The sequence below is a fragment of the Leopardus geoffroyi genome, chromosome A2 (assembly GCF_018350155.1).
Source record: "Leopardus geoffroyi isolate Oge1 chromosome A2, O.geoffroyi_Oge1_pat1.0, whole genome shotgun sequence".
In the NCBI taxonomy this organism is placed as follows: Eukaryota; Metazoa; Chordata; class Mammalia; order Carnivora; family Felidae; genus Leopardus; species Leopardus geoffroyi.
Genome location: NC_059331.1, coordinates 81,630,189 through 81,649,783, shown reverse-complemented (window position 1 = coordinate 81,649,783; position 19,595 = coordinate 81,630,189). Strand labels below are relative to the sequence as shown.

Below are 19,595 nucleotides of genomic sequence, written 5' to 3'. Positions count from 1 at the left end.
CTTCCCTAATGGCCTCTGAAATGGAAGAACTGTAATTTTCAGTTATATGAATGTCCTGAAAATGCTTGCTGTCCATCTTCTAGTCTGCTAACCATTTTATTTTCTAATTATTCTGAACACAGACCCCTACATTTTGTCTATCTTCACATAGTGTGGGTACAGGGCTAGCATTTTCTACTTAGAGAAAAACGAAATTTACCTTCAAACCGTTCCGAAGGTGTTGCGTTGTCTGCTTGAGGCACCACTCCATGTTCTTTTTTAAATTTATCAAATGCCTTTTTGTTTATGTCATCTTTTTGATGAGGGTCTGAGAAATGAAAAAAACTTATTGCAGGTCATCTCATTCAGTCATTAAATTGCACAGATTTTTGAAAAATGCATTTGAGGTAGCAAACGTATTGATTTTGCAAAACTAACTCACCAAGTTTCTGAAGACTCTTTGCTTTGCCAATAACATCTTTGGCGGTTCTCTTGACTCCAGAAGAAGAATGGATGTTCATGTAATTAGCAATAACCTCCCATCTAGAGACACCAATGTAATAAATTTAAGAGGGAAAAACCCCCAAATAAAAGCCAGAATGATCCATATGTTTGTAATGTATACAAGTTAGCTATAATATCTACAGAATTCACTCTAAACTGGTAGTCTCCTTACTATTACCTGGATTATACCTTTTGCTTTTCATATGTTTAAACCAACTGTATATAATCTTGGCTTCAAGTCTGTATAAAACCTTACAGATTCTGTGTACAAACCAAGAGAAAATCACACATTTGTGTATACTGCCATTTGGACGCGTAGAAATAAATCATTCTCTGCCAACAGCTTTAGTTTCCTCAACTATAGAAAGAAGGAGGCTGGATCTATAAGTCTTCTTTTGAGTTCTAAACTCAGACTCTGCAGTAAGTTCTGGTTTGAGGTGGGAAGCCAGAAAGAAGGATTAAGGCTGTAAGAGAAAACTTCAGAATGCAAAAACCTAGTCCCTAGTACTAGCCACAGTGGAATAAGCCAACATGAGAGTCACGGTTTATGTCTCACGATCTTTAAGTTCTTGAAAAATTGGTGAAGCGTCCACTGTATGGCATCCATACATGTATGTGAGTTGGTGTGAACTGAAAAAAACCAGCAGGTTCAAAATACACCCTGCTTTTCACACTTTGTACTGTGGCACAAAATTTAGACTCCAGCATTCCCTGGAAGTTTCTGCTCTAACCAGTGCTCTCTGGGTGCTTGTCTGCATTCTCCCCAGGCCCCAGTATACATGCTCAAGACAAGTTTCATTAAAACCAGTACCTTGAATTTGTTCCAGCAGGGAAGAGGTTCACAGCTTTAATTAGTAATTGCAGATCATCTTCTGACCAGTTTTTACTGCCATTTCCACTCCCACCAGTTGATTTCTCTGCATTCTTAGATGCTTGTCGCATTCGAGCCTCAGCTTCCTCTTTCTCTTTTCTGATTTGCTCATTTATTTCTTCTATCTACACAAATAAGTCAAAGACTTAAAGCATCTAGCTACTCTCCCTGCAATTCTCACATCTCACTATCCTGACAATGACCGACAACACCTCCCGAGCCAACCCCAAAACCAGCCATCAGCTTTTCACTCTGGCTCTGCCTCACTCCGGCTTCTGGGCTGCAGAGCTCTGCTTGAGGAGTCAAGAACAAAGCACAGCCTGCCCTGCCCTGTATTCATACTGTGTGACTTCTGTTTGCTTTGGGCACTACTTGTCGAGTCTAAGGACACTGGGTTATTTCACCCACAAGCCATTTCACACCTCTCTTCAAGCTCATCCCCACTCTTTTCAGAAGAGAGTATCCTTTATTCTCTACAAGGAGATAAAGGCATAGAAAGTGGCCTGTTATCTTCAAGTTCCACCCTTAACAACGTTCCTTCCAGTCTACCTTTAGACATGCACAGACAAAAAAGAAAACCTTTACGTGGCCTTCTTGATCTGTTAACGGCTCTTTTGGGGTCGGTCATCTGTAACTCATTTCCCTCCTTCCACCCCTTAGAACCATTCACCCCAGTGCCAGCGATTCCAGTGACTCCCATCATCCCTCACAGTCCCAAGTCCTTCTGGCGCCAGTCCTGTAACTAGTCACACTTATGTGGCAAATCCTGCCTACAAACGCCAGACTAATAGTATGTTAACTCTTTGCTACTCAGACCTCTGCAGTAATGGAAACCAGGCATCATGGTATTACAAACCTGCTTAATTTGGCTCTACTTTTTCTAACCATCTCCCATGTCTCCCCCATGTGATATGGTTTTTCATGCGTTCCTCTGACTTTCATCTTCACCCTGTCCATCTTCCAAGGCTGGCTCAAACCCTTCACTGAACCTTCCCTGACCACTCTGCCCTGTACTGGGCACTTCCTATTTAACCTACAGCACCTACTGCAGATCCTCCATCTTTTGGTCCTCAGGCCTTTTTTCCTCAGTGTAGTTTCCTGAACTCCTTTGTGGCAGCAACAGCATTAAGCATTTCTCCAAACTACTTAGGCATAGTGCTGTATATTGTAGGTACTAATACTGCATTAAATTGGATTTCTGGGCCTGTTTCCTCATCTGTACCATAAAAGGTATACACTAGACAGAACAAACATCTCTTTTGGTTCTAAATGTTAATGTCCTACAAAAATGCTCAAGGAATAGTCAAACAATTATTAACGTGCTAGATACACAAATCAAGCACTATACATGGTAACAACTATACAAAGTCCAATTTAAAATAACAAAAGCACTTACTAGAAGTAACACATACTGAGGGACACAAAGAGAAATGAGATTCTTTGCCTTTATTAGTAACTTCTATGTAAGGTGGGGAAATCCTGAGGTGAAAGCAATATTGTAAGCAGAACTAAACGCTAAATACAGGTAGAAGGGACGCGTTCTTCTATTACCTGTTTTTCCAGAGCAGCCTTTCCTACTTCTTTTGTAGATGATGTGAGTGTTTCATTCAAGCACTGTAAGCTAAAGGAAAAAAAGGGATGAAACTTTATCCAAAGCCCAAGAAAAGACTGCAACAGCCCTCCTATGGTTATACCTTGCTAGTTCAAGCCGATCACAAAGTTTTTCCACTTCTTCCATCATTTTAACCCGCTCTGCCTCATTGTCAGAGAAGTGATTCCAGGTCTAGAAGCACAAACACAAACATTTTCATCTTTTATCTACTGACACTGAACGATATGTCCATAAACACAATAAGCAGAGCATTAAGTTCTCAAGAGATACCTCAAGTGAACGTATGGCCTTCTGAACATTAACAACCACACTCCCAGGGCTCTCCCCTGACCAGCTAGCAGTAAAAATGCTTTTACCAAGACGATGGAGAAGCAAAACAGAAAAAAGGTGATGGTGTGGAAGATCTCTGGATGTTATAAAAGAAAGATTCCTCGGAACCATCTACGAATCAAATTCTGTATGAGTACTCAATGTTCTCTTTGTTAGGCTGCCTGTTCTATCTTCTGTGTGCTCAAGTGTAACGTTTGCTAGAAATTTTAAATGTGAAATTAAAAAGATAATGTAATGTGTTAAGGAACAGGAGATATTAGAAAAATTATGATTAAGGATTATGCCCAATGTCTCCCATTCCTTACTTCTCCTTGCTTCCTTAATGCACGCAGTCTGGCTCTCACTAAGGTCCCAATGCTTTTACTGCTGACCCTTCCCTAGCATCCAAAAAGCACTACTGATTTTCTCCCTACCTGTCTGCGTCACTCCTCGGGCTCTTCTTCCTCTTTCAGTACCTAAATTTGGGTGTTTGCATCCCCCACCCTCCTCCCTCTCAGCCCTCTCTCTGGGTGATCTACTCACACGGCTCCTAGTGCCACTGAGATAGAGAAGACCGTGATCCCAGAACTCCAGACTTGTACACCCAACCACCCACTCAAGAATTTCCATTTGAGCATCTCCGTGCGCTCAACATGCCCTAAACTGAAGTCAACTGGCAGAGGTGGAAAGGGCTATAAACTGAACTCTTCATTTCCTTTCAGCTTTTTCCTCCTTTATTTTCTGTTTCATTGAATTATACCAGCATCCACCCAGGGTTCCATGCAAGACACCGGAACACATGTAAATACTCCTGTACTAACACTACCTCCCTCCAGCACACAATCAGTATCACCTAGGCAGCAGCCTGTCCTGCCTCCCAAATACTGGCTCGTTTCATTCACCTTATTCTATTCCCACCCTCTCTGAAAGGCACAATATTCTCACCTGGATTATAGCAAAAGACTCCCAACTGTTTCTGCCTCAAGCCTTCCCTCAGCATCCTGACCGAAACCAACTCAGGAGCAGATACGAACTAGCAAGACACAGAACATCCTTCAAGACCTGGCTCTTTACCTCTTCGGTGGCCTTTGCTTCATTAAACCGCACTTCATGGATCTCTGCTTTCTCTCAGTGCTCCCTGACCTCTCTCATCTCTGACCCCATACACATACTACTTCACCTGGATGAATCCTACTAGATCCAGAAAACCTCCCCTGACTACCTGTTTTTTGGTCCTTCCTCATCCTAGTAAGATAAAATGTTTGAAATGCCTGTTCCCTTGTCATTCTCCACCATTAACCAGATTTCTGGAAGGCAAGGACTGTATGATCATTAGATCTACATCAATTATGACTGCTTGCACATAGTAAGCGCTCACCAGATATATGATGAATGAATACATGAACTCCTGGAAAGGAGCAATAAAAACAAAGTCATGTAATGCCAGAACTTTAACCCTCGTTTATGCATCATCTCGAAGAACTATTCAAGCTTTCTATTTTCTAATTGGCCTCTTTAAATTTTTTACTGATTTCTCATTATATGCCAAATATGCTACATACTGGATGGGAATGTTCTCATTTAAACATCATAACACTATTACTAGGTACCAATTCAGCTAATGCGTAGATGAGGAAACTAAGGCACAAAGGGGCTGACATAACCTCCTGAGGGCCCATAGTGTTAAGTGAAGAATGACTTCAAAGCGAGGCAACTTGCTCTCAGCCCATACCCTTTACCAACATGATACACTGCATCCTTCTCAAAACAATTTTCTTGGTGAAATCCGAGGAAAACATTTCATTTTTTCCTATTTAGACTTTCCTCTCACCAACCAAAAGCCTGAAAAGACCACCTGTGTTTGTATTCTGGTTAAACCTTTTTCACAGCCTGCTGACAGGGCAGAGTCATTTCAATTATGTTATCAACTGAAGATTCAGAATGGCATATATTAAAATATATGGGGACCTGTTACAGACACAATAGGAGACATACACTAAAGCCTTTGAAATGGTCTTATTTGGATCCTAATTTGAATAAACCAACTATACAAAGACATCGTTGGGATAATCAAAAAGATATGAATATGGACTATTAGAATATTAAACAAGTCTTTTGGGGGTCTGAAAATAGCATGATGGCTATGTTAAAAAAAAAGCCTTGATCACAGTTGCATGTGAAATTAAAAAAAGAAAACAACATGAATTTAAAAGCATTTTAAGGATTTAAGAGATGTTTAAATGAGATAAAATGTGTACACCAGTTTAATTATATTTACATAATATAAAAAAGAAATATTCTTAAATTTAATTAGCAATTGGATTTACTTGTTACCTAGTGTTGGTTCAATCACAGTCTGACGCACCTTGCATGAGTTTCGAAGTTTTTGCCTTTCCTTCTTAATGGCTTTTTTCTGGATATCTTTTTCCTTCTTTGCCAATAATGCTTGTTGTCTAACTTCCTCCTCTTCTTTCTCTTTAGCTAACCGAGCAGCTTCCAATTCAGCTTGTCTTTGCTTTAATGGAAAATAAAATTATTTTAATAAGAAAATTAGGATTTCTAAATGTCTGTAACCTTGTTTTACAAATTCAATCTTTTAATAAATTAGGAAAAAATGTGACATGTCAACTTATTGAAGATGGAAGGTTAAACTGAGAAAAGCAGCTGGTAAAGTTCTTTCTACATTATTAAAAATATAAAATAGAAACATTAGAAATAAGCATAGTATTAAAGGAATGTATACGACATGTTTTTGCTTAGTAAGAATTTGCTGGTAAAGAATATCCCTGTAATTATCAATGGTACCAACTTACCAAGATTTACGCACAGTCGCACCTAATTCTCTACTTCAAGGTTATAGTTTTTAAAAGACATCTGAAGATTAAAGATTTTATGAACAATTTGAAGTCTAGCTTCATCAAATGTCACCTTACTTTTTCTTTAGCTTCTTGCTCCTTCCGTTTTGCTTCTGCTTTTGCTTTCTTTTCTGCTTCTTTCTTGGCTTTTTCTTCTTCCTTAAATTTTTTTATCCTTGGATCACAGCTATATGCATTGTCTACCAGAAAAAAAAGTTAATTTTTTCAATTTCTAATTCAATTTCTAACATTTAACTAAAGATCCTTTTAAATTAACTGACTGATTTTGGGAGAGTGCACACCTGTGAGCAGGGAACAGGGTCAGAGGGAAAGAGAGACTCTTAAGCAGGCTTCATGCTCAGCCCGGAGTGTGACACAGGGCTTGGTCCACGACCCTGGATCATGACCTGACCCAGAATCAACTGACTGAGCCACCCAGGCAGGCACCCCCAAAGAACCTTTTTAAAAATACTAATTATACTTACCAACTAATGTTCTTATCCTATTCATTTCTTCTTTTTTTCTTTGTGCCCTTGTTGCTCTGTTCTGCTTTTCAATCCATCTCCTCTCATCACGACTATAAAATATTGGAAACAAAGTATTGGTTATAGATGGTATGACTGGAAAATGTAATATTTTATAAATTTATGTGTAAATAATGTCTGATATTAACATTAAAGGGGGATTCTACTTAGTATTAATTTTTGTTGACTTTTTTAGAATATTCATGTCGAAGGTATTTCCCTACACACACAAAGAAAACTAAAATTAAACCAGTTATGCAAACAGAAGAAAATTAATTTGCTGAATTGAGCTTTTGTGACAATTATATTCGTTGGTCATTTGTTAACATACCCTAACCATTTGGCCCCATCTAGTTTAACTTGTGAGATGGGATCTCAAAACACTCAACTCAAAAAATGATACACAAAGAGAAAATTTATACAAAAAAATATATGTAGTATATTTTTACATCATCACAAATAACCATCTTCCTTTATTAGTGACTTACATACATACCATTCTGCTTTTTCTTTTTCTTCTTCATCTAAATAAGAAAATTCTCTCCAAGAATCAAAATTATACCTAAAATAGAAATTAAAAAAAAAGTCAAGCTAACAAATAAAAAAAATCTGCCTTGTAAGATTAAGTTAGGTGCATATAGTGCTAAGAAACATTAAAGGCAAGGTTGTCTTGCAGACAGCGCCCCTCATATGGTGGAACTAACACTATGCTCAAGTCGTCTTCTTCCTCTTTGTTAAATGACACTGATTTGGTATGAAAATCTAAAAGTATACTCCTCACCCCTAAACTAAAATCACGCCTCCCTGCCATCTCTCCATTAGCTTTTTCTCTTGCCTGGAACGTTTAAGTTCTCCCTACTTTCTCCTTTCCTAGTCTGTCACGCCTTAAGGCAGCCCTCATAGTGGCTATTGTATCTCTGATTTGTATCCTCTGAAGGGAAAAGCAACTACAACTGGTAGAGCTAAATTTGGTTATTTTTGTTTCACAATAATTTCATGTTTTCATTTACCAGATACTTAATCAGAAAATATAGCAAATGTAATACAAATTGGCCATGAGTATTGTGTTCATTAAACATTAGTGAATCAGAGACAAAAAAGCACTGCCTTCCTTGTGTATTCAAGTATTTTTTTTTTTTTTTTTTTTTATAATTTTTTTTTTTTTTTCAACGTTTATTTATTTTTGGGACAGAGAGAGACAGAGCAGGAACAGGGGAGGGGCAGAGAGAGAGGGAGACACAGAATCGGAAACAGGCTCCAGGCTCTGAGCCATCAGCTCAGAGCCCGACGCGGGGCTCGAACTCCCGGACCGCGAGATCGTGACCTGGCTGAAGTCGGACGCTCAACCGACTGCGCCACCCAGGCGCCCCTATTCAAGTATTTTTAATAGCAAGACAAATGAAAGTATTTTCATTTTTACTGAAATCAAATGGCTCCTTAATAGTATGCTTGATATCTAGAAATGTGATGATTAGAAAACAGATTTTAAAAATCATAGAAGCCTAAATATCACGTAGGAGATTACAGCAGTATGTGAAAACTATTATGATTATTTCTGAATAGAGTGCTTTTGTTCTGTGATTCTATTTTTCAATAAATTTATGAAAAATCAAGTATTTATTGCATACTTACCCTTTTAAAAAATGACAGCATCATAGGAACAGTGTATTCACTTACCAGAAAGAATAAAATGCATCTACATCTTCAAATGATGAATTCATATCACCAAGTTTAGGAACATTTTTTTTATTTGACCATCTGAAATAATAAAAGACAAAAATTCAATTCAAAATCTGTACAAAGGTCAACAGACAAACTATTAAAAAACATTTTTTATAAATCCTCTACATCCCCTGTGACTAAGAAATGGGGCTGGAAGATCAGCAGTGAGGTGTCGAACAATACAGGAGCAGGGAGAGAGGACAAGGGTAGATGGGGTTGGGGAAAACAATGGAACGATGTTCTCACCATCAGGTTGTCTTCAGTTCTACAAATTACAGGCTTGTGGCAGCTGCCGTACTAGCTAGGAAAAACAGGCAGTGCCCCCTTTCCCAAGCTCACATACTCCTGCCTCTAAACAGGCAGCACAGAAGCAACCTGCAGGCTCACATTTTTTTTTCTTAGAGAGTAAGAGTGTGAGCGGGGGAGAGGGGCAGAGGGAGAGAGAATCTTAAGCAGGCTCCACACTCAATAGGGAGCCCAACTCAGGACTGTGGCATCATGACCTGAGCCAAAATCAAGAGTCAAGCACTCAACCAAATGAGCCACCTGTGCGCCCCCCAGATTTTTAAAAATGTTAATATAGAGGGAAGATTCCCACCTTCTCATTGCCATGACCATCCCCACAGAGTCAGGACTTCTAAAGCAGCTCATCCATCATCTCGGAAAGGATTCTGTGGCTGTTACTGACCCATGTTTTCTACTCTATGAAACCATTCCACAACAAAATGTATTACACCATTTTGTTTTTACCACCTTCAACACTATTATAAAAAAATGAGGAGAGTGGATGGAGAAAATATTTAAGTTGCACTAAGCCGATGAAGTGGGTCTTAAGCCTGGCTGCACATTAGAATCACCAGGGAGTATTTAAATACCCTACAGGCATTCCAAGCTAATTAAACTGAAATCACAGTTAAATTAAAATTTCTCCAAGTGGAACACAGCCATCAGGAGTTTTTTAGCCTCTCCAGGTGATTCCAACATGCAGCCACACTGTGCTCTAAGGAAACCCTCCAGTGCAGATGAAACCAAAAAACACAGAATATTGATATACACCATTTAAAAACGGACCTCGATGAAATAAATTACATATACAGTAACATTAAAGATATCTCATCCTTGGGGCACCTGGGTGGCTCAGTGTCTGACTTCAGCTCAGGTCATGACCTCACAGCTCGTGAGTTCGAGCCCTGCATTGGGCTCTGTGCTGACAGCTCAGAGCTTCGAGCCTGTTTCGGATTCTGTGTCTCCCCCTCTCTCTGCCCCTCCCCTGCTTGTGCTCTGTCTCTCTCTCAAAAATAAACAAACATTAAAAAAAAAAAAACACCAAAAGAGAGAAAAAAAAAAGATATCTCATCCTTTGTCAGAGAACTTTATGATAATGAAATGCTCCAAGAATACAGTTCCAAAAGAACAAAAGCTTTATCAGATGATAAGGGGCCAGAAAGAGTATGTACCCATCAGTAAAAGGGAAGCAAAAGAATGGGAAATTACTATCACCTAGGTAAAATATCACACTACATAAAGTCAGCTACTGTTCTTTCCCACAAAGGAAATCAAAAAGAAAAATATCCTATGAGGTGTAAAGGAATTTCACCATCAAAAGGCAGAACTTCTGGGGTGCCTGGGTGGCTCAGTTGGCTGAGTGTCTGACTTTAGCCCAGGTCATGATCTCACAGCTTGTGAGTTCGAGGCCCGCATCAGGCTCTGTACTAAAAGCTCAGAACCTGGAGCCTGCTTCTAACTCTGTCTCCCTCTCTCTCTGCCCCTCCTCCCCTGCTCATGCTCTGTCACTCCTGTCTCAAAAATAAATAAACATTAAAAAAAAAAAAAAAAGGCAGAACTTCTGTTCAGAGAGCAAAATAAATGAGAGCAGTACATTCACCAGAGGGGCTCAATAATGTACAGAAGAAGGACAAAGGGAACAAAACTTTTATCAGGGGAAAAATGCAGAAACCTGGAAGATTACATGAAGCGGGCCAATATAGCATTCTGATCACAAGGGGATCCCTTAACTCACCTAGAATTCCGTTCAAACACTGGGGAAAACACTTCGAAGAAATTGTCCTTTGCTTCACTTTTAGAAGGAACTGAGTTATCAAAAGTAGGATCTACACTGTTGAATGCCCGTCTTTTCACTGGATCAGATAACATTTCATAAGCTGAGGAAAAAATGGTAAGGTCACATTACTATGATGCTACATTTTTTCTCTGTGAGAAAAAAATCCCCTTCCTTTAAAAAAAAAGTTATTTTTCGGGGTGCCTGGGTGGCTCAGTCGGTTAGCTGACCAACTTTGGCTCAGGTCACGATCTCACAGTTCGTGAGTTCGAGTCCCGCCTTGGGCTCTGTGCTGACAGCTCAGAGCCTGGAGCCTGCTTTGGATTCTGTGTCTCCCCCTCTCTCTACCCCTCCCCTGCTCACACTCTGTGTCTCTGTGTCTCTCAATAATAAACATTTTTTTAAAAAGGTTATTTTTCATATTTAAAAATTTTGTGTGTTTGTGGGAAGGAAAATATTGAATGCAGGTAATGATACCACTAGTGCTACTGGATAGAATCTGACTTCATAACTTCTTTCAGTACCTCTTCTGGAAGGCAAGTGACAAAACAGTGGTTAAATACTCATCCCTTAAGAATGCATGACTCCAAGGAAATAGAAATAGCTAGAAAATTAACTGTTAGAGTCCAAGGTTGTAAAAAAAACAAACAAAAAAAACAAACAAAAAAAAACCCAACAAAGAACCTTTAGCATCTAGCATCTTGAGCACTACATAAGAGTAGGCCCAAAAGATAAGTCTGAAAGGGGTGTACGCGATTTTAAAAAGCTATCATCAAAATGTAAAATCACACCTAACAACACACACTTAGATATGGTAACAATCTATATTAATTTGCTTAACGAAGATATGGCTATGTAAACAGCAATAAACGTCATCTTCAGTCCCACAGCAGGATACAATCAACTTTTGGATTGAAATTAGCAAAACATCTGAGGACAATTTAGTCCTACAAAGTATCTGAAACGGAGAAATAACTTAGCATTCTTGTTAGAGAACACTTAGGATGAAATGACTGCAGGATGAGTTTCTCATATAAGAATCCCCAGAAGATCTCGTTAACACACGGACTGCCAGCGGACCTGGGGTGGGGACCTGGTTGCCGTATTCCTGATAAGCTGCCAGGTGCTGCTGATGCTACTGGTTGAGAGAACCTTGCTTTGGGAGTAAGGCTCTGGGGTGGGTTATCAGAAACAACCAGATATAACCGAAAGTGTTTTTAAATGTCATGGTATACTTAAATTAACTACAGTATATACACTAGAAATCCAATCCTAGCACTTAATGATCACCACCATTACAAATTCCTGACTCTAAGGTATTTTCTTACCTTTAGTTATGCAAGTGAAGTAGTCATTATCTCCTTCTTTGATTGGTTCACCAGCTGCTTTCCGTTTGTCTGGGTGATGTTTTAAAACCATTGCTTTATCTACAAAACAAGCCAGATTTAGACAGTTTGTCACTTTATGCATCAAAACTAAAAATAAAGATGAGGAGCTTGGGAAGATGGCGGCGTAGGAGGATCCTGAGCTCATCTTCTCCCACGAACCCATCAAGGCTGCAACTGCACACAGTGCAACTCACTCTGAAAAGGACCTGAAGACTAACAGAACAGCTTTTCCATAGCTAAAGATGTAAAGAGAAAGCCACGTTGATAAGGGGGGAAGAGGTGCGGCTGGGAACCAAATCCCTGGGGTGGCAACCCTTAAGCAGGAAGGAATTCACAGGTGCAGAGGTCCTCCCTGGGGAGTAAAGGGATCAAGTCCCCACTGGGCACCCTTGCCCTGAGGTTCTCTACACAGGGAAGAGAAGCCCCCATTAACATCTGGCTTTGAAAGTCAGCAGGGCTTACTTCACTCCAGGAGCTGGAAGGCTATCCTGAGACTCTTCTTTTAAAGGGCAAACACGCCATATCACTTGCCCTAAGACCCAGCACAGAGGCAGCAGTTTGAAATTGCCTGGGTTATTTATATGTGACACAGATTTACTAATTATACAGTGTGTGCCAGAACGAAAAGTGCTGGCAGGTGCCATTTTCCTTCCCTCCTTCAGCCTAGCTGTCCCGATGCTGGTGGGAGCCAGTTGTGACACTCTCCATCTGCCTTGCTAACACTCTTGTCCCACCTCATGTTCCCTGCAGAAACACCCCACCCAAAGGCACCCATCCAATGTGGCGGCCATCCCACCATACTTGGTGGGCAGCCCTGGTTAGAACTAGTGCCTCTCAAAAGCAACTATGGACAGAAGAGGGGGGCAGCCCTATTCATCAACACACCTGCCACAGTTTGTAGCCTGACCCTTAAGCCAGCTATGTTGGAGGAAGCCTTGCCTGCCAATGCACCACACCCACAGTAGTGCTGGACCAGTCACAACGGGAGAGTGCACACAACCCCCACAGAAATCATTCCTGGAGGGACTGGTTCTGGTGACCAGGTGGGAATCGCACTACTGGGCACCACAGGACACCTTTTATATAAAGCCACTACTCTCAAGAGCAGGAGAAGGAGCTGACCTACCTAACACACAGACACAAACACAGAGTTAGACAAAATCAGGAGACAGGAATATGATCCAAATGAAAGATCAAGACAAAATCCAAGAAAAAGAGCTAAACAAAATGGAAATAAGCATTCAACCTGATTAAAGGCTCCAAGTAATAGCCATAAAGATTGGAGGGAAGAGTGAATGATAATGTGAGTACTTCAACAAAGAGACAGAAAATATGAAAAACAAGCTCGAGGGAATCAATGCCTGATTAGAGGATGCAGAACAGATCAGTGATCGAGAAGACAGGGTAATGGAAAGCAACCAAGCTCAACAGCAAAAAGAAAAAAAGAACTTAAAAAATGAGGATATGTTAAGGGACTTCTGTAACAACATCAAGTATAAGAACATCTATATTATAGGGGTCACAGGAAAGGGGAGATGGGCAGAAAACTTATTTGAAGAAATAATGGCTGCAAACTTCCCCAACCTGTAAGGAAATAGAGACCAGCTCTAGGACATAAGGAGAGCCCCAAACAAGATGAAACCCAGGAGGTCCATCCCAACACACAGTAATTAAAATGGTAAAAATTAAAGATGAACAGAGAATCTTAAAAGCAGTAAGAGAAAAAGCAAACAGCTACATACAAGGGGAACCCTATAAGGCTGACTTTTCAGCAGAAATTTTGCAGACCAGAAGCGAGTGGTGACACATTCACATTGCTGAGGGGAAAACAACAACAACAAAACCTATAACCAAGAGAACTGTACCCAGCAAGGTTATCATTCAGAATGGAAGGAGAGAGAAAGAGTTTGCAAGACAAACAAAAGTTGAAGGACTTGACCACTCAAGCAGCTGTACAAGAAATGTTAAAGGGAATTCTTTAAGTGAAAAGAATAAGAGAAGAACATGGTGAGAGGAACACTTCACTGGTAAAAGCAAACATACAGTGAAGATAGTAGTTCAATCACTTATAATGCTAGTAAGGAGGTAAAAAGACAAAAGTAGTAAAATCAACTATCTACAAATATCAGTCAACAGATACACAAAACAAAAAAATGTAAAAAGTACTTGAACTTAAGCAACTATCAACTTAATATAGACTGATGTTATATATGAACTTCATGGTAACCACACACCATAAAACTTTAATAGGCACAAAAAAAAAAAAGGAATCCAAGCATAGCTCTAAAGAAAGTCATCACATCATGAGGGTAGAGAGCATGAGAAGAATAAAAAAAAGGACAAAAGCTACAAAAAAACCCCCAAACAAAACAAAACCCAGCAAGCAACTGGCAAAATGGCAATAAGTACATACCTATTAATAATTGCTTAAAATGGGGGTGCCTCAGTCAGTTAAGCATCTGACTCCTGATTTTGGCTCAGGTCATGATCTCACTTTTCGTGGGATCGAGCCCTGCATCAGGTTCCATGCTAATAGCACAGAGCCTGCTTGGGGTTCTCTCTCTCTCTCTGCCCTGACCCACTCATGCTCGCTCGCTCTCTCTCTCTCTCTCTCAAAATAAATAAACATTAAAAAAAAATAATTGCTTAAAATGTAAATGGTCTAAATATGCCAAAAAAGACAGAGTGACTGAATGGATAAAACAAGACCCCTCTATGTAAGAACATGATGTCTACAAGAGACTCACTTCAGACATAAAGACATATACAGACTAAAAGTGAAGTGATGGAAAAAGATAGTCCATGCAAATGGAAGCAGGAAAAAAAAGTTGGAGTAGCAATACTCTACCAGATGAAACAGACTTTAAAATAGGCTGTAACTAGAAACAAAACAAAGCATTACTTAATGATAAAGAGATCAATCCATGAGAGGCTATACCAATTGTAATTATCTATACATCTAACAGAGAAGCACCTAAATATATAGAAAAATTAATGGTTATAAAAAAATGGACTGTAATACACAATAATCATAGTAGCCTTTAACACCCCACTTACATCAAAGGATAGAATATCCAATAGAAAATTAGTAAGGAAACAGTGGCTTTGACAACACATTAGACCAGATGTACTTAACAGATACAAACAGAACACTGCATCCAACAGCAGAATACACATTCTTCTCAAGTGCACATGAAACATTCTCTAGGATAGATTTCATGTTAGGCCATAAAACAAGTCTCAATAAATTTAAGAACATAGTAATCATACAAGCATCTATTACAACCACAACATTATGAAACTAGAATCACAGGGGAAAAAAACAGGAAAAAGCAAACATATGGAAGCTAAACAACATGCTACTAAATCAGCGGGTCAAAACATTACCTTGAGACAAATAAAAATGAAAATGCAATGGTCTAAAAACTCTGGGACATGGCAAAAGCAGTTCTAAGAGGGAAGTTTACAGCAATACAGGTGTACCTCAAGAAAGAAAAAAAAAAAACTCAAACAATCTAACCTTATACCTGAAAGAAAAAGAACTAGCAAAAGAACAAACAAAACCTGAAGTTACTAGAAGGAAGGAAATAATAAAGATCAGAGTGAAAATACTGAAATAGCGAGACTAAAAAAAAAAAAAAAAAATCAATGAAACTAAGAGATGGTTCTTTGATAAAATTGATGAACCTTTACTACGGTCATTAAGACAAAGAATATTCCAATGAATAAAACTTGAAATGAAAACGGATAAGCTACAACTGACATCACAAAAATACAAAGGAATGAAAAATTATACACCAACAAATTGGATAACCTGGAAGAAATGGATAAATCCCTAGAAACATACAATCTTCCAAGACTCAATCAGAAAAAAGAAAAAAGTCTGAACAGACTGATTACTAGTAATGAAACTGAATCAGTAACCAAAAAACCCCTAACAAACAAAAGCTGAGGATCAGATGGCTTCATAGGAGAATTCTATCAAACACTTGAAAAAGAGTTAATACCTATCTTTGTCAAAAACAGAAGAGGAAGGAATGGTTCCAAATTCATTCTATGAGGCCAGCATTACCCCAATACCAAAACCAAAGACACTACAAAAAAACCAAAATTACAAACCAATATCCCTAATGAATACAGACGCCAAAAATCTTCAATAAATATTAAGAAACCAAATTCAGCAATATATTCAAAGGATCATACACCATGATCAAATGAGATTTAGTCAAGGAATGTAACAATGGTTCAATAACTGCAAATCAATCAACATGATACACCATATTAACAATGAAGGATAAAAATCATATGATCACCTCAATACATGTGGAAAAAACATTTGACAAAATTCAACATCTATTAATGATAAGAACTCTCAATAAAGTAGGTACAGAAAGAACATACCTCAACTTTATAAAGGCCATATATGACAAACCCACACCTAACATCATACTCAATGGTGAAAAGCTAAAAGCGTTTTCTCTAAGATCAGGACAAGGTGAGGATGCCTATTTCTTGCCTCTTTTACTCTCAACATTGTACTGGAAGTCCTAGTCACACAATTGGGCAAGAAAAAGAAATAAAAGCCATTCAAATTAGAAAGTAGTAAAACTGTCACTATTTGCAGATGACACGATAATATACATAGAAAACCCTAAAGACACCACCCCCAAGAAATTAGAATGAATGAATTCAGTGAAGTTGCAGGATACAAAAATCAATACACAGAAATCAATTGCATGTCTATATAATAACTAGCAGAAAGAAAAATTAATAAAACAATCTCATTTACAACTGTAGGTGAAACACCTAGGAACAAATTTAACCAAGGAGTTGCAAGACCTGTACTCTTAAAAATGTAAGACACTGATGAAAGAAACTTAAGATGACACAAATAAATGTAAAAATATAGCATACTCAAAGATTGGGAGAACAATTGTTAAAAATGTGCATAAATAGGGCGCCTGGGTGGCGCAGTCGGTTAAGCGTCCGACTTCAGCCAGGTCACGATCTCGCGGTCCGGGAGTTCGAGCCCCGCGTCGGGCTCTGGGCTGATGGCTCAGAGCCTGGAGCCTGTTTCCGATTCTGTGTCTCCCTCTCTCTCTGCCCCTCCCCCGTTCATACTCTGTCTCTCTCTGTCCCAAAAATAAATAAATGTTGAAAAAAAAAAAAAATTAAAAAAAAAAAAAATGTGCATAACTACCCAAAGAAATCTGCAGATTCAATGCAATCCCTATCAATCCCTATCATCCCTATCAATAGTGTTTTTCACAGAACTAGAATAATCCTAAAATTTGTACGCAACCAAAAAAAGATTCTGAAGAACCAAAGCAAATCTTTGGTTCTTTTGATACCTGGAGGTATCACAATCCCAGATTTCAAACTATACTACAAAGCTTTAGTACTGAAAACAGTATGGTACTGGCACATAAACAGACACATAGATCAATGGAACAGAGAGCCCAGAGATAAATCCACATATATAAGGTCAATTAACATATGACAAAGGAGGCAAGCATACACATTGGAAAAGACAGCCTCTTCAATAAATGGTGTTACGACAAGTGAACAGCTACATGTTAAAGAATAAAAGTGGGTCACTTTCTTACACCATACACAAAAATAAACTCAAAACGGATTAAAAACTGAAGTATGAGATGTGAAACCATAAAATACCTAAGAGTAATGTCTTGGACATTGGCCTTAGCAATATTTTTCTGGATGTGCCTCCCTAGGCAAGGATAATAAAAGCAAAAATAAACACTTGTAACTTACACCAAAATAAAATCCTTCTGCTCAGTGAAGGAAACAACCAAGAAAACAAACAGGCAACCTGCTGAACAGAACATATTTGCAAATGACATGTCTGATAAGGGGTTAATATTCAAAACACAAAGAACTCATACAACTCAATAGCAAAAAATCCAAATAATTTGATTAAAAAATGGGCAGAGGACCTGAACAGACATCTTTCTAAAAAGGATATACAGATGGCCAACAGACACTTGAAATGATGCTCAGCATCACTAATCATCAGGGAAATGCAAATCAAAACCACAATGAGACACCAGCTCACACCAGTCAGAATGGCTACTATCAAAAAGACAAGAACTAAGCTTTGGCGAGAATATGGAGAAAAGGGAATCTTCACGCACTGTTGGTAGGGTTATAAGTTGGGCTTATAAATATAATAGGGTATTGGGGTTATAAATATAATAGGGTGTTAGCGACTACGAAAAATAGTATGGAGGTTCTTAAAAAAATTAAAACAGAAATATCACATGACCCAGCAATTCCATTTCTGGATATTTATTTGAAAAAACAAAACAAAACAAAACAACCCAAACCAAAACAAACACATTCATTCAAAAAGATATATGTGCCCCTATGTTCACTGCAGCATTATTTATAATAGCAAGATATGGAAGCAACCTAAGTGTCCATCTATAGATGATTGAATAAAGAAGATGTGGAACATATATATAATGGAATATCACTCAGCCGTAACAAAGAATGAGATCTTGCCATTTGCAACAACATAGACAGACCTCCAGGTATCATGCTAAGTGACACTAAGTGAGACAAAAATAAATACCATATGGTTTCACTTATATGTGGACTCTAAAAAACAAAACAGAGGGACAAACAAACCTTCCCCCACCCAAAGACTCATAAGTATAGTGAACTGGTGATTGTTAAAAGGGAGGGTCAGAGGGTTGGGTAATTGGTGAAATAGGTAAAGAGAATTAAGAGGTATAGGGGCGCCTGGGTGGCGCAGTCGGTTAAGCGTCCGACTTCAGCCAGGTCACGATCTTGCGGTCCGTGAGTTCGAGCCCCGCGTCGGGCTCTGGGCTGATGGCTCAGAGCCTGGAGCCTGTTTCCGATTCTGTGTCTCCCTCTCTCTCTCTGCCCCTCCCCCGTTCATGCTCTGTCTCTCTCTGTCCCAAAAATAAATGAACGTTGAAAAAAAAATTTTAAAAAAGAGAATTAAGAGGTACAAATTTCCAGTTATAAAATAAATAAGTCGTTGAGATGAAATGTACAGCACAGGGGACAGAGTCAAAATATTGCATTAAGTTTGTATGGTAACACAGTGTAAGTACACTTATGGTAAGCATTTTGTAATGTATATAAATGCTGAACCAGTCAGGTGCATGCTGTACACCTGAAACTAATATAATGCTGTACGTCAACTATACTTCAATAAAAAAATAAAAAACAAAAAAACATGAGCTACACAGAGCCATTTGTAAAATCATAATATCAATTTTAAAATATTTTATGCTATGGTAAAATATAAACTTGTTACATGTGGAAATCATAGAAAAAGAAGGAATTATTTTAAGGACTGGCCAAAATGCCAACACCCAAAGACAATTACTGCTAACATTTTTGACATATTTTCACGCAGATCTTTTTTCCTTAAACATGTTTAAAAAAAACTAGGTATAATTGTAACATATATACCAATTTACAGTCTGATTTTTTTCAAATTAACATTACACATTTGCATTTTCTGTTGTTACAAACTTCAAAAAAACAATTTTTTTTTTTTTTACTTTTTAACGTTTATTTATTTTTTGAGAGACAGAGAGAGACAGAGCATGAGCAGGGGAGGGGCAGAGAGAGAAAGGGAGTCACAGAATCCAAAGCAGGCTCCAGGCTCCGAGCTGTCAGCACAGAACCCGATGCGGAGCTCGAACCTGTGAACTGTGAGATCATGACCTGAGCTGAAGTTGGATACCTGACTGACTGAGCCACCCAGGCGCCCCAAT

General features: G+C 38.7%; 1 protein-coding gene across 2 annotated transcripts in view; it reads right to left on the bottom strand.

Moving 5' to 3' along the window:
• DNAJC2 (DnaJ heat shock protein family (Hsp40) member C2) overlaps positions 1-19,595 on the bottom strand; it is a 37,979-nt gene that overhangs the window by 2,209 nt on the left and 16,175 nt on the right. For both annotated transcript variants that reach the window (XM_045494548.1, XM_045494549.1), the window contains 12 exons: positions 11,764-11,862; positions 10,397-10,538; positions 8,332-8,412; positions 7,151-7,216; positions 6,616-6,707; positions 6,209-6,330; positions 5,641-5,790; positions 3,049-3,137; positions 2,906-2,975; positions 1,295-1,479; positions 422-522; positions 200-307 (listed from right to left, as the gene is read on the bottom strand). In XM_045494548.1, coding sequence (XP_045350504.1) covers positions 200-307; positions 422-522; positions 1,295-1,479; positions 2,906-2,975; positions 3,049-3,137; positions 5,641-5,790; positions 6,209-6,330; positions 6,616-6,707; positions 7,151-7,216; positions 8,332-8,412; positions 10,397-10,538; positions 11,764-11,862 — 1,305 coding nt within the window. The remainder of the gene's footprint in view (positions 1-199; positions 308-421; positions 523-1,294; positions 1,480-2,905; positions 2,976-3,048; positions 3,138-5,640; positions 5,791-6,208; positions 6,331-6,615; positions 6,708-7,150; positions 7,217-8,331; positions 8,413-10,396; positions 10,539-11,763; positions 11,863-19,595) is intronic.